General features: G+C 38.3%; 1 protein-coding gene across 1 annotated transcript in view; it reads left to right on the forward strand.

Annotated features, from left to right (window-relative positions):
- The window catches only part of TMTC2 (transmembrane O-mannosyltransferase targeting cadherins 2), a 370,418-nt gene that overhangs the window by 319,055 nt on the left and 35,060 nt on the right, over positions 1-16,303 (forward strand). The window contains exon 10 of the mRNA XM_073651619.1: positions 5,210-5,324. Coding sequence (XP_073507720.1) covers positions 5,210-5,324 — 115 coding nt within the window. The remainder of the gene's footprint in view (positions 1-5,209; positions 5,325-16,303) is intronic.

A 16,303-nucleotide genomic window follows, 5' to 3' on the forward strand; every position in this document is an offset into this window, starting at 1 on the left:
TCTACAATGTTATTACATTTTGGTAATTGACTTTGACATTATATTACATGAACATCCTATATTAGACTTCATAGTAAGGCTAAAAATAGAGCATGTTTTTCATATAGTTTATATTTTTTATGTATGTACATACTGTTGCAGATTCTGTTCATGTCCATAATGAAAATTAATTTTAAAGAGTGACTTTTTTGGTCATAACTGCTGTAGTTTTTATTATAGCGTTATCCAAAACGAATTAAATCTGCATAAAAACACAACACAGATATGGAATAGATCATTGGTGGTCAACCTGACATACTATCAGAGTTGCAAGTACTGCTGTTGACTTCACCAATGGGCTGCATATCACTTTTATCTGGAGCTGGGTCAAAGTGTAGGTACTCACACACTTCTTTTTTTTTTTTTTTTTCATGGCAAAATATATGGCCGCCATTTCCTAAATATAATTTAGTCGATCATATGTATTTGCCTTCAGCTGAGCACATGTAAGCTTCTAGTTGGACATTATTGGATGAGATGAACCTACTTGTCCTGCTATATGTTTTTTCTTTTTTTGTCATTTTTTAATAAAAAGAAACTCATTTAATGGTTGGATAGTTGTTCTTATTTCCTTTTCCATTTTTTTTTTCAAGTAACGTATTTACTTATTAAAGGGAATCTGTCAGCAGGTTTTTGCTATTTAATCTGAAAGTAGCTTAATGTGGCATGAGACCCTGATTCCAGGCATGTATCAGTTATTAGGCTGTGTGTTGTAGTTTCAATACAATCAGTGTTTGATCAGCAGGAAATTAACACTACAGGACTACAGCTCAGGTGACCAGCAGTCAGGCTAATCTATGTAACCCCCACCACTGATTGGCATCTTTCTCACAATGCACAGTGTACACAGGATGCTGCTAGTCAGTGGGGTTACACACAGAGCAGAAGACTTAGCTCTGTTACATTTACATCAGGCAAAACAGAGATTCTATGAAAACTACACCAATCAATCCAGAAAGTGATGCATCCCTAGAATCAGGCTTCCTTGTCCTGTGTTATGCTGCTCTCAGATTATATAGCAAAAGCCTCCTGACAGATTCCCTTTAACGCTTTCCTGATATATAATGTACAGTTACGTCATATGTCGGGTACCTGACTTTGATGCCGGCTGGCACGCCGAGCCTGCATCTTTCCCAGCTAAATTATTCAGCCATCATCTTCCCGTAACAGCGGAGCTCCGCCTTCGGCTGTTAACCTGTTAAATGCCGTTGTCAATCTTTGACAGTGGCATTTAATGCATGCCGACAGGGGGCACATCATCCAAGCACACCCATGATTGGATTGCGGGGCTCTGTTGGGTTGCCATCACAGCCGGGGGTCTGCTGAAGACCTTCTTGCTTGTCATGATGGTTCTTTTGTGAAAGACAGCATTTAGCTGGCACTCATAGGAGACCGTGAGTTTCCCTGTTCATACAGTGTTCGTGCGCTGCCATGTATAGTACAAGCGATCAGATGATCGCAGGTTCAAGTCCCCTAAGAAGACTGATAAATACACAAAAAAAGTGGACAAAAATTGTTAATATGAAAAAAATATAAAAGTTCAAATCAACACTCTTTTCCCCCATTAAAAATAAAGCAATTTAAAAAATAATAAAACATACACATATTTGGTATCGCTACATTCTTAAAAGTCCAATCTATCAAAATATAAAATGAATTAATCCGATTGGTAAACGGTGTAACGAGAGAAAAAAAATTAAAATGCCAGAATTACTTTTTTTTTTTTGGCCGCTGCAACACTGCAATAAAATGCGATTAAAACATCGGACATACCCCAAATCTAATCAGTTAGAACGCCAGCTCAGGGTGCAAAAAACAAGTCCTCGCACCATACCCCGAAAATTGAAAACGTTACAGGTCTCTGATAATGGCAATACAAGCAAATTTTTTTCTCTCCAAATTTCCGAATTTGTTTTTCACCACTGAAATAAAAAAAACTATACATGTTTGGTGTCTGTGTAATCGTAATGACCTGGAGAATTATTTTGCCAGGTCAGTTTTACCGTACAATGAAAATGGTAAATCAAAAAAAACATTGTGGAATTGCACTTTGAACTATTTTGCCGCTTTATAGTGCATCACATGATAAAATTAATGGTGTCATTCAAAAGTATAATTCGACCTGCAAAAAAACAAGCCCTCACACTGCTATGTAGGTGGAAAAATAAAGTTATGGCTCTTGGAATAAAGGTAGGAAAAAACGGAAATTGGCCGTGGCGTGAAGAGGTTAAGCATTTAGATCATGAGCCATATTTAATGCATATGCAATAGTATTGAAGCACAAATACTGCTTGTTATAAAGATAGGAGTTTAAATTCAAATTTGAAATGCAAATGTGTAACAGTTTCTTCACATGTCAATATGGATAATTAACTTAATTCTTTAAACACCTAAAAAAGAATAAAAGCAGAAAAGGAGTAAAAGCCATACCATCTGTTTAAGACACATTTCATAATTTCAAATAGTTTTGGTTTGTAAAAGATTTTTCAAAAAAGCATTAGTATTCGCAGAACACTTACAGATCAAATACCATATATTTAAAGTGATTTGTTTTTATTGGTTGAAGTAAACCTTTGGCACTTGTTCTTGACTCTGGTTTATGAGCCATACGTTTAGCACCATGGATAGTTATATTCTGTGTTTCACAATGATTAAATAATTTTTCTTATTGCTAATCAACAGAAAGGTCTCTACCATCAGCCAGTCTTCTTCAGAACCTAACATTGCCAAGAGCAATACAAACCAAGCTGCATTCCGAAATCAGCATGAACTGAGAACTCCAGGCCCTTCACCACAGATTTGAAAGAAACTAATTTTGAATAAATTAATCAGTCGACCTTCTTAACTTACTTTGCTGCATGTTCTTTGCACAGCGAGGAATGTCTTTGTTTGGCGCTTACGAAGGACCACCCAATAGGTTGAGTGTGATGATGCACACAACACAGTTTCTCGAACAGATCAGCCTCTTCGCTATTTCCAATGTGGTAGTCGGTTGATCCGACTGGAAACGGAAACTAAAATTGAGAACTTGCTCATTTTCACCATTTGGTGATGTGAATATTAGCTGCGGGCAACACAAATGTTTTTCGTTTAAGACCAGTTGTCAAAATAGTAAGAACAAAAGATAATTTGAAACTATAGTCATGTTACGTGCCACCTATTACTCATTAATTTTGGGATATTCTCCCCTAGAAGGAATGCAGAAGATTGACATTTGATGTAACATGGACCATTTTTCTTCTAAAAATTAAAATACACAGCAACTTTGTATGATTCAGTTAGAAATAAAGTACTATCTACACACTTTATATTACTAATATAATATAGTAATGTCTGAGCCCGCATACTGCTGTGAATTTGGTCTGTAAATATGTAATGGTCTCTAATCATTTGGTGTATGTGGGATCAGATCTGTACAATCCCTATTAGCCTTTCATGGCATGGGTGGTACATGTGATAGGCCTATATGAAGCATGGCCACCTCTGAAGTTCCCTACCTTACAAGGTCGACGTAGAGACAAGGAAAAATAGTATATATTTAGATTTATTCATACTAGCTAAAAAAAAGCGTGATGAGTACCTATTTAGACACATTGACACTAACCAACAAAGCATGCGACAACAATGGTGTGTGTCTAACTCTGTCCATGAGCATTTTATGAGACCATGTGTCGGACTCAACAGCTGCACATCATTATTATAATTTCCATTTAGAATGCCAACTAGAAGTTCTGCTTATATCAGCCATCAAAAGAATGGCTCTTGAGACGTGTATAATAATACACCATCAGACATTGTGAATATTCTGCCGCCCAGGCTATCTGCAGACGGATGGGTGGCTTTTTACTGCTTTCATTTACTTTGATTAATTTGCTTGCATGGAATGGAAGGCTGACAGTCTTCCGACACTGTTGTGTCCCGCTGAACTTTCTGCTCAGTTCAGTGGATTAAAGACTTACGCTCAGTTTATGTTATTTGCGATTCTTAAGTGTTGTCAGAAATTGATTCATGATCATTTACTTCAAAGGAAGAGTGTAACATGACCCACAAGTGCTCACCCTCTTTGTAGTTGGCCCCATCGGCAATTACTGTACTTGATGCAAAGCAATCTTCTAAGGCATTTTACCCTGATTTGTACAATTAGGCAGCTGATTTAATTGGAAGTTATTTTTCAAAATTATTTTTTTAGTAGTTCGTAATCAGGGTAAAGGACGTATTAAATTAATCACAACTAAGGGTATCTGCATTTTATGTTTTAGTATAATATTAGAGAACTACAGTATGAGAAGTTCTGTTATTTATTTGCATTAATAGAAATGATCCTACTTTATAATGGAGTAATCCAAAAGTACATCAAGACATCCGCGGGGCATCTCAAAGAGCAATGTAAGAATTGTATAAAAGGCTCTGTCTCAAGAGTTCATTAAAAATATGGAAAACGTTTTCTGGAGTTATCTGTTTTGTGACGTAGTTGCTTAAAGAGAACTTATCACAAGGTCAATAGTGGCCATTTTTTGTCCTCGTTTTATTCCTGCTCTCGCGAGTATTCAGTTTTTTACTTTTTTAAAATCTGTCATATGGTTCCAGAGATCTGGGTAATTATACCAAGCAGTCTAAAGGCATGCCCGCAAACAATCCTGTGAGCAACACCGCCTCGCGAAAAACCATACAGATTTGCACTAAAGTAAAAGGTCCATATTTCTAGAACCGTATGGCGGATTTAAAAAATAACTAATTATATATATATATATATATATATATATATATATATATATATATATATATATATATATATATATATATATATGTACAGAATACTCAGGGGAACATCAGGAATGCAATAGCAAAATTCAGTCACTTTTGACCTGGTGACAATTGTTTCTAAATATTTTTCGGTCAGATTTAATCACTTAGGAAAAGGAAAAAAAAAAACTTTCCTGGCCCTACTCTCCGTGTAGAGGTAGAACTCGAAAAGTTTTCATGCTGGATTGAATTATTGCAGGGGAGTTAATGATTGCAGCATAGGAAAAGGTAGGATGAGGCAGACAACATCTATCACTAAGATAAAGCATGAATGTGCTCGCTGACAGCTGCGTTCACTGCCTTTCTTCTACCCCTGAATTCAGCCGTGCTATTTCTTGACATCTGATTATATGTATTTGCATTGCAGGCCAGTTTCTTCTGGAAGAAGGTCGTATTGTAGAAGCAGCAAAAATGGCCAAGAAAGCTGCCGAATTGGACAGCTCTGAATTTGATGTAGTCTTTAATGCTGCTCATATGCTTAGGTAAGTGGCCTGCTTTGTAATTTCGGTATATGGATGATCTCTGTGCACATTCTCAAACAACATAAGGGGAAAAAAAGGTTGTTTTGTTTTACCAATTTTAAAGGGGCTTTAATGATCAAAACATATTGATTATCCAAAGGCTAGATGGTATGTGGTAGATTGCTACATGAAGTATGGATGAGCATGCATGATGCTTCTGTATTGAAAGTTGATTCATTTCAATTGATCGTCAGTGTGTCTGCTCCATTAAAATGGGAAAAATGGGACCCACATTCTTGTAATTGGAGGGAGTCCCAGTAAAAAAAGGTACTATGAATTGGGCATAAGTGTTTGCTTTAGGAAAACCTTTTTTGATTCAAGATACAACTGGTAATGCAGCCATATTGGTTGTTTCTATTCATTTTTCTTCTCCGCAGGTGATTGTAAAGCTGTTACCTTGATATTCATTGAACACAGTAATAAAATGGCTTTACCATCAGATTCTAAGAAGCTAAAACATACAAGTAATATGGCTATGCTTTGTCCTATGGACATGTTATCAGTATGAGATTGATGGGATCCAACACACAGTACCCCCACCGATCAGCTGAAATCCACTCTGGAAGCAGCCAAAGCTACACGATATAAGAGATGGAACTCAGCAACCCCATACAGTCATGGTCAAAAGTGTTGGCACACTTGAACTTGTTCCAGAAAATTAAGTATTTCTCCCAGAAAATTATTGCAATTACACATGAGTCAACACAAGATTGAGTCAACTCCCCTTTTTATCTGGTTTCAGGTGTGATTTTCATATTGCCCACACCTGTTACTTTCCACAGGTGAGTTTGATCAAGCATCACATGCTTGAAACAAAGTTGTTTACCAGGTCTGTGGAGTAGGTAAGTCAAACCTCCGACTCCAACTCCGACTCCTCAATTTCCATGACTCCGACTCTGACTCCGACTCCCTCATACATGGCTCATGTTTAAGTGATAAATTTACTGTAGCACAAATTAATCTCAGCTAAAAGTCTAGACCCTTAGATCAGGAATAGGATAGACATTTATAGGATATTTCAGAACTTTCCCAAATTCTTATGAAAAAAATATTCCCCACAAACTGCATTGAATTACTGTACCCAATTTATTATATATTTTAGGAGTTGGAGTTGGTCCATTTCATACCGACTCTGACTCCACCAAAATGTACACTGACTCCTACTCCACAGCCCTGTTGTTTACCCACAATTTTGGAAAGGTGACAACAATTTTGTCGGGCCTATTTTGTGTAATACTTTATTTTCTGGAACAATCTCAAGGGTGCCAACAGTGGCCATGACTGTATATTGCTTTGTGGCCGCTGCAAAGTACAGAGCTTTATCTCCCAATAAGTTTATTGGGAGATACAGATGCCAACTATATAACCTTGCCAGCATTTACCGCATTTGGAGGGAGCATAGTTCCTGAGCCCTCTCCACACACAGACACCCCAGAGTGACTTTACGCCATTTTGCGTTGAGGTAAAGTGTCTATTTTATCAATTAATTGTATTCACTCGTACATCCTCGATAAAATCTAAATAAGTAGTAAATTGATTGCTAAGCATTATAATTCCCTTAGTCAGTAGGGTATGTTATTACACAATCTGACACTGTCCGCACAGATTGGGTAGGTAGTGTCATCGTATATAAGGATACTTTGACAATGCCAATTGTCTGCCCAATTGTCAATTTATTAATACATTTTGGGGTGGAATAACATAGGAATGGTACAATGCAGAGTTCTAAAAAGATGCTCCAGAATTGCAGATTTCATTACTAAAGTAATGTTTACGAAGTATTTACTAAAACAAATATGTCACAGAATACCTGGGTAAAATCATAGTCTTGCCGCTTCTATGTGCATCCAACTTGATGTAAGCAATATCAGTGTAATAAGTCCAGGAACGGATCCGTTTCTCACGTTGTAACGTGCCATGTATTCTTTTTCAGTGGGCCGCACTTCTTCATCAGCATTCTGCCAGCACTATAGCTGCAGGACTTACTTTCTCTCACTTCCCAGCAGTCTTTGTATTTTCCATTGTTCATAGGCTTCCCTGCCCCAAACTGAACGTGCTCCTCTCTTTATGTCTCTATGCATTGCCCATCGGTAAACTTTTCCCGGATCAGCTTTCAGTTAAATGCCTGTTTACACATGCAGATCAAAGTGAACAATGCGCACTGAGTGATCTTCACTAAGAACGATGCTTCATCGAAAACAATGGTTTTCTGTGCTGAAGATCATTTCACCCTATTAATGAGCATTTTCCTTGTTCATCAGGTGATAGGCAGCCTGTTTAAACAGCAAAATAATCGTGAAAGGAGCATTTTTAACAATGCTCATTCATAATTGTTGCAGTTTAATGCTGTTTTAGACCCTCCCCACTGCCTTATGTGGTTCCTGTCTTAAGGTTGCTAGTGCGCAGTAAGTTAGAAGGGGCACACCTAATGGCTGGCACTTTGAAGTGACGTCTGTAGTGTAAAACAACATACAGCCCGCGACTGTTAACTAGTTAAATCCTGCTGTCAATCACTGACTGCGGGATTTAACAGGCACCGTCATTCATCCCGCCCATCTTTGCCTCTGTCATGTAATCGTGATTTCTGCTATACATGCAGGACTGAAGCCCTGCTATGTATAGCACAAGCAATTGGACGATTGCAGCTTCAAGTTTCCTAAGGGGGACTATTAAATAAAATGAAAAGAAAAAAAAGTTTAAAAAAATATGGAAAAAAAAAAACCCCAAAAAAACACAAGTTCAAATCCCCCTTCCTATTGTCGCATTGAAAATAAAACAAATGAAAAATACACATATTTGGTATTGCTGCTTTCAGAAATGTCCGATCTATCTAAATATAAAATAAATTGATTAGATCGGTAAACAGCGTAACGAGAAAAAATTGAAACGCCTGAATTGCATTTTTTGGGCCTCAGCAGTATTGCAATAAAATGCAATAATCGACAATCAAAACATTGTATCTACCCCAAATTGGTATCAGTAAAAACGTCAGCTCAGGGCGCAAAAAAAAAAAGACCCCTCTCCAACTCCAGATCCTGAAAAATGAAAGTGCTACAGGTCTCGGAAAATGGCGACAAAAGCAAAAAAAAAATCGTAGAAATTTCAGGATTTTCTTCACCACTTAACTTAAAAAAAACAACTATAGATGTTTGATATCTACGTGCTCGTACTGACCTGAAGCATCATATTGCAAGGTAAGTTTTACCATATTGTGAACATGGTAAATTGCATCTTCATGCCTGTATTGCTCTGCAACTGATTGGAATATACTTCCCATTCATCTACATTTTTTAAGCCATGATGCTTTAAGGTCATCACACTTCACCAAGTTTTATGATCCATGTAGATCTGCTAGTCTGTTTTTTTCCTGCAGTTTTATTGTTTCCTGTTGTCTTAAGCTAGTTTATTGATTGCTAACGTGTTAAATCTGTGTTAGATCTAAGCCCATACTTCCCTATATATTGAGACATAGTTGAGGGGCAGCATTTATGCGTGGGAATTTATGCATATAGCATTTATGCATAGTTTTTCGAAGTCCCATTGGTTTTCAAAGTCCCGCCACAGTTAGACATGACAGTTGGACAGGGCAGGAGACAGGTAAGACATCCAAGACAATTAAACAAACTTGCTGCCAGACCATCTATTTTGCAAACAGTGTTCACCATTTGTATTTGTGCCATTTATATTCTGGCTGCTACAATCATCCACATTCACCGTTCTCCCACATACTCGGCAACGTTCATCCATATTAACTCCTCTCTCCTCTCTTCTCCTATGTACAGCTGTCATGCTCTCTTCAAAATGTTTTACCACACAGACCTATTCACTCCCACCATACAACACAAGAAACGCTCTCACAAATCACTCACCAATCTGCTCACTCTCTCTATCTTCCTTATCTTAGTCGCAGGTGATATTTCTTCTAATACAGGACCTTCTTGTAATAATAACACTAACTCTTTCCCTGCTACATTCAGAAACCCTGCCAATCTCATTAATATTCCGTGCATATCATCTGTCTCATTCAACTGTGCCCTTTGGAACGTGCGGTCATCATGTAATAAACTCTCCTACATCCATGATTTCTTCCTCTCAAATTCCCTTGCTGGCCTACACTTCTCTCAGACCCCGTGAGCTGACAACAGACCAGGTGGAGCTGTTGGTCAGCTCCTTTCAGAAAAATGTACTTTTCAGCTTATCCTCCCAGTTCCCTCACTTATCTTCCCTTCTTTTGAGGCCCACACAGTCAGACTCTTCCGGCCATTCTCCCTGCGAGTGGCGGATGTGTATCACCCCCTCGGGCCCCTCCCGTCAGTTTCTGGATCACTTTGCCACTTGGCTTCCATACTTTCTATCCTGTGACATCCCCACTCTCTTCATGGGGGACTTTAACATCCCAATTGGCGATCCCCTCTCCCCATCTGTAGCTCATCTTTTATCACTAACTTCCTCCTTTGGCCTTTCACAGCTTACTAACTCTCGTACACATGAAGATGGAAATACTCTTGATTTGATCTTCACTCAGCTCTGTTCAATACATGACTTTACTAACTCTCCTCTTCCTCTCTCTGACCACAACCTTCTTTCTTTCTCTGTCAAGAACTGTCTCCCTGCTCAAGACACCCCCACTTTCCACACCTATAGAAATATACGCGCCATTAACACCTAGAAATTTATGAAAACGCTGCAATCATCATTGGCCCCGATCTCCTCCCTCTCATGTCCTGACTCTGCACTGAAGCTTTATAACGAAACATTGCAATGCGCCCTGGATGAAGCCGCACCTCCTACAGAGAGAACAACTCAGCAAAGACTGGGACAACCCTGGCACACACTTCAAACACGTTTTCTCCAGCGGTGCTCTAGGTGTGCTGAAAGGCTGTCGAGAAAATCTAATCTGGCTGAAGATTTCCTCCATTACAAATTTATGCTTAAAATCTATAACTCCGCCCTTCACATCTCTAAACAAACCAACTTTAACAGCCTCATCATATGACTGTCCAATAATCCTAAACACCTCTTCGACACGTTTCACTCTCTCCTTAATCAAACAGCAGAGGCCCCGACCACCGACCTCAGCGCTGACTATCTAGCCAATTATTTCAAAGAAAAAATTGACCATATCCGCCAGGAAATTTTTCTCCCAATCCCCAAATGTTATTCATGCTCCTCCCTCCCACAGTGCATCTTGCTCACTCTCTGACTTCGAACCAGTCGTGGAAGAAAAAGTGACCAGGCTCCTTGCTTCCTCTCGCCCTACCACCTGCTCCAGTGACCCTATTCCCTCACATCTCCTTAAGTCCCTTTCTCCAGCTGTCACCACTCACCTAACTAAAATATTCAACCTCTCCCTCTCATCTGGTATCTTTCCCTCCTCTTTTAAACATGCCAGCATACATCCATTACTTAAAAAGCCATCCCTCAACCAGAACTGTGCTGCTAACTACAGACCTGTTTCCAATCTTCCCTTTATCTAAAGCTCCTGGAACGCCTGGTCCACTCCCGTCTAATCCGCTATCTCTCAGATAATTCTCATCTTGACCATCTATAATCTGGTTTCCGCTCTTCACATTCTACTGAAACTGCCCTCACCAAAGTCGCTAATGATTTACTAACAGCTAAATCTAATGGTCACTACTCCCTGCTGATTCTCCTAGATCTCTCCGCAACATTCGACACTGTGGATCACCAGCTCCTCCTCACTATGCTTCACTCTATTGACCTCAAGGACACTGTTCTATCCTGGTTCTCCTCCTACCTCTCTGACCGCTCCTTCACTGTGTCTTTTGCCGGCTCCTCTTCCTCTCCCCTTCGCCTTATTGTCGGGGTCCCTCAAGGATCAGTCCTAGGCCCCCTTCTTTTCTCCTTGTACAACGCTCCTATTGGACAAACAATCAGCAGATTCGGTTTTCAGTACCATCTCTATGCTGATGACACCCAATTATATTCCTCTTCTCCAGACATCACCCCTGCATTATTACAAAATACCAGCGATTGTCTTTCCGCTGTGTCTAACACTATGTCCTCCCTCTATCTAAAATTGAATCTGACAAAAACTGAACTATTCGTATTTCCTCCCTCCACTAACCTACCTGTGCCCGATATTGCCATTCCCATTTGTGGCTCCACCTTTACTCCCAGAAATAAGCCCGCTGTCTTGGAGTCATACTCGATTCAGAACTTTCCTTCACTCGTCACATCAAATTACTCACTCGCTCGTGTCATATATACCTCAAAATCATCTCTAGGATCAGAACTTTTCTTACCTTTGACTCGGCAAAAACTCTTACTGTAGCTCTTATTCATTCTCGTCTGGCTATTGCAACTCTTTACTAATCGGGCTTCCTCTTTCTAAACTTTCCCCTCTCCAATCCATCCTGAATGCAGCAGCCAGGGTCATATTCCTCTCCAACCAATACACCGATGCCTCTTCCCTGTGCCAGTCATTGCACTGGTTGCCTATCCAATACAGAGTTCAATATAAACTTATCACTCTTACCTACAAAGCTCTCCACGATTCAGCACCACTCTGTATCTCCTCCCTCATCTCAGTCTACCACCCTTCCTGTGCTCTCGGTACTGCTAATGACTTAAAATCCTCCTTAATCCAAACCTCCCACTCCCGTCTCCAAGATTTCTCACATGCTGCGCCAATTCTTTGGAATGCACTACCCAGGACAATTCGATTAATTCCCAATACCCACAGCTTTAAGCATGCCCTAAAAACTCATTTCTTTAGGCTGGCCTATCGCCTTAACATACTTGTCTAACTGTCCCAGTTTGGCCCATATCTAAACTTTCTTCAAAATCATGTTCATACCATCCATGCACTGATAAGCCTCTGTCTGTACTGTACACATATTGTGGAAGTGCAGTTTTTTTTTGCAATTTCACCGCACTTGGAATTTTTTTTTCCCATTTTCCGGTACACTATATGGTAAAATCAATGGTGTCATTCAAAAGTACAACTTGTCCTGCAAAAAAACAAGTCCTCACGCGGCCATATTGACAAAAAAAAAAGTTATGGCTCTTGGAAGAAGGGGAGGAGAAAACGAAAAAATGGAAACTAGCCCAGGGTGAAGGGGTTAAATATTGTGATTTGCGGATTTGTTTATTAAGCACACTATGAAAGGAGATGAACTTGTCTGAAAGTACAGTGACCATTTACACTTGATGTTTTTGGTGGACATTTAACTCTAATAACTTGTATGTCATAAATTATTATATTGAGTGTAAGGATTGTAATTGTTCTTTTTACCATTGAAAAAAGTGCAGGGATGAGTAGAATAACTATGCACCTTATCCCTGCATTTCACATACTCACATCGCAGCCCACCTACTCTATTTTCCAGGGATTTGCACAAAGGGAGTTTTAAGTTGTGGTAGTGAAGAAGCCAGATTATCTTCTTTAAGCATAGTCATTTACAATAGTGTTCTGATGGAGGTATACATTAAGTGTAGCTCCAACTTGATGAGTAATTGATCAATGTGTCGCAGTTCAGCCAGTTATGATGCAATGAACCCTTCTGTGCAATGTGCAGTTATTATCCTTTCATTGTCCTTGGATAGTTAGCAATGCCTCTGTTTCATGATGTGCAACTGGAAACTTTAATTATATTCTCTGCTAGCTATTAACCTTGCATGCATATCTGTTCCCCAGTCCTGTATTCTGCATACTGTGATTTACAAGAATGCTTTTAATAGTTATATATTTCTAATTAAAAGATTTAATTGAAGTAATGCACCTTCCTTTGGAGAGCTGTAATAAAAATGTCATTAAACCGCTCATTAGGAAAAAAACGTGTATAGTTTCTTGTTTTGTCTTTCCCAGTTAGGCTGCTGTCACATGGGGGCGATTGAATGCTGTACTTTCCCAGCCATAGTTGCAAATCGTTCCCATGATGAAGCTTTATAATGAGAAGGACACACAATTCTGTCATAGGAGAGCACGTCCACTTTGTCCGGTCTCATTTCAGCATATTTATTGTGTAATTTATTTGTGCCTAATATGTTATATTAACTATACTGTCAAGTCAATTAAAGGCAACATCTAACTCGATTCATATACAATGCATATTACACTTTTATATATTCATGTAGAATTTTATATATTCACATGCTGCTTTATAGCAGTCTGTCTACACCACCCCTTTTCCACCCCAAAGAAATAGCCGTTTTGCAATTTACACAGACGTGTGCCAGCAATTCCATTGTCTGGACCAGTAGGAAATAATCTATGACTGATGCTAAGTTTTCAAGTGTTATTCATCACATGTGGTCACTTAGCACAATTTTTCTGTCTTCTCCTGTAAAGATTATGGTCACTTTACGGTTATGAAGGAAATGTTTTGTCTGTTGGTATTATTCTTGGTTCTCGTACATTGCCCATGAAATATTTGTGGTATTCCCTGACATAAAAGTTAATTATCTGAACTCTCAGCCAGATACCGGCTCAGTATTAGTAGCTACATATGAGAGGCTACATATATAAACAGTAACCCTTACTAAGTATTCCCCAGCAAGATCAGTGGCATGAGATACTTTCCAATGTGATAGCCAAGTAGCAACATAAAAGAACGTTTGAAGAAAATTGGAATCGGATGTAGTTTAACTCTAAAGACACACTTTGTATCATTGGAATCTAGTAAAGTATATCACTTATATCGCATGCTGTAATAATGAAGTCTTGACGCCAGATAGTTGGTGCCGGAAAATGGGCTGCAAATTTTAATATCCTCATTGAATATGCATGGACCAAATCATAAAGTAACACTTTGTCTTGCAATGGTCACAGTGTAGCCACAGGCCTAAGAACAGCAGCTTTAAAGTGTAAAAAAAAGAAAAGAAAATGGAGATAAACGGAAGCTGGCAAGGATTTATGGCAGAGAACTAAAAAGTAGGAATAAGCAAGGCAAGAAAAAGGGGAATTAATGACTCCTTTTGGCTTATACAAGTGTGTGGGTGCGAAGAAAAGAAAAAACGCTTATTGCACATCTTTATTATATTTTGTTTTTAGATTTTATATCGATCTCAAATAAATGTTATTAAAAATATATTGTAGTGATTTTAGAAGATTAATTGTTCATTTTGCATTATATGTAGGTAGAGTAAGAGGTCCAGCCTTATATATTTATTTACTCTAGTTTAAACAAGGAGTCGGTGTCCATTTCGGTGGTCGGTATAAAATGGACCGCCTCCTAAAATATATAATAAATTGGGTACAGTAGTACAATGCAGTTTGTAGGAAATATTTTTTCCTAAGAATTTGGGAAAGTTATGAAATGTCCTATAAATGTCTGTTCTATCCTTGATCTAAGGATCTCTGCTTTTAGTTGAGATGAATCTGTGCTGCACTTTATGTACACGCTCAGTAGTGAGGCAGGGCTGTGGGGTTGGGAGTCAGGGAAATTGAGGAGTCGGAGGTTTGGCTGACTCAACAGCCCCGGTTTAAATAGTGTATTTCCAATGCATTTCCAATCAGTGCCTACATTTTCTAATTAAATGGACTGATATAAAACTGCCTTGTAATCAAACAAGTAAATGAGTTTCAAGGCGACTTGTTTCTTTTTTGTACTAGGGTCTACTGTTACAGTAAAGTTCTGCTCAAAATGACAATAGAATCTAAACTATGTGATGAGTCTTGTTTAAAATGTCATTCTGTATTTTGTAGACATAAACATTGAAATACTAGGAACTTTATGTTCTCTAATTCAGTTAGTTAAAGCAAGGGGTCTTTTTATAATTAAATATCTTAGTTTTGCTACATAACCCATCCTTAAATGGCAAAAATCCATGAGCAAAAAGTGAACAAAATTTTTTTCTGCTTTAAAAAGCATTCAAGAATCAAGACTCTGTTAATGGTGTTTTCAGGGACTTTCATATTGTTCGTAATAGTGAGAGTCCTAATTCTGACACCTCCACCTATTTATTGGTTGGCCAAGGATTGCAATTAAATGCACTTTACCGCATTCAGATTCTTTCGAGAAGGTCAGAAAATCCTCCTTTTCTGCCACATTTTTGTGTTTGTCTATCTATAGATGTTTATCAGTGCTGGTGCTGTTTTGCTGCATTAGTCACTCCAGCAATTTCTTCAGTGTCAATAACTTTTAAAAAGCTACTGAACATAGAGCATTCCAGCCAGACACGTTGTAAAAAAAATAAGAAAAGGTTTTAATTTTACTGACAAATTCCTATCTTGTTAAAGGACATAAAATGAAAAACAGCCACACGGCACTCCAGCAATCGCCTGACCCTAGGTTTCGCCTGACTGCTACTTCCTGGGGGAAGCAAACCTGTTTAAAAGATCATAGATGCATTAAAGTGCATTGAATTTGGATTCTGTGATAGAATAACTTTGCTTTACCAGTCTTTACCCCATTCTAATATTGATGACTTTTCCTAAAGAAAAGCTATGAATAAAAAACAGACCCAGAAAACCGGTTTAATGCCAGAAACATTTCAGTTCTGCCAGTAAAGCAATTCTTTTACATTTTGAGGAGTTTAAAGTTAAGGATTTTTATTTTATTTTCTGTGCAATACTTTTTTTTTTTTTTAACAATTTTACCTTTTTAATAAAATTTTCTAAGCACATTACTGCTTAAGCAAATTTAAAAGTGTGCAAAATCTTTTTTCCAGAATTATCATTTGAAATTCTTACTTGTTTCATCAGCTACAATGATGAGGTTTTATTTTTTTTTATCTTCTAATTATGGTCTGTGACATTCCCATTTATCTTCCTGAACTATGAACAGATTAGAAAAGCAAAATATGCATTTCAGTAGAATTTTTACATTTTTTCTTCACGAAGAATCCCTGCAGAAGAACAATATCCCTTATAAATGACAAACGCAGACCTGTAATTTGTAGCAATGTATCATTTTAGGAGCCTTAAATATGTTTGTGAAATAGATAAACCATTATTCATGTGGAGGGAAAATCCC

The sequence above is a fragment of the Phyllobates terribilis genome, unplaced genomic scaffold, assembly GCF_046119375.1.
Source record: "Phyllobates terribilis strain yellow unplaced genomic scaffold, ASM4611937v1 Scaffold_11__3_contigs__length_659146591, whole genome shotgun sequence".
Classification (NCBI taxonomy): domain Eukaryota; kingdom Metazoa; phylum Chordata; class Amphibia; order Anura; family Dendrobatidae; genus Phyllobates; species Phyllobates terribilis.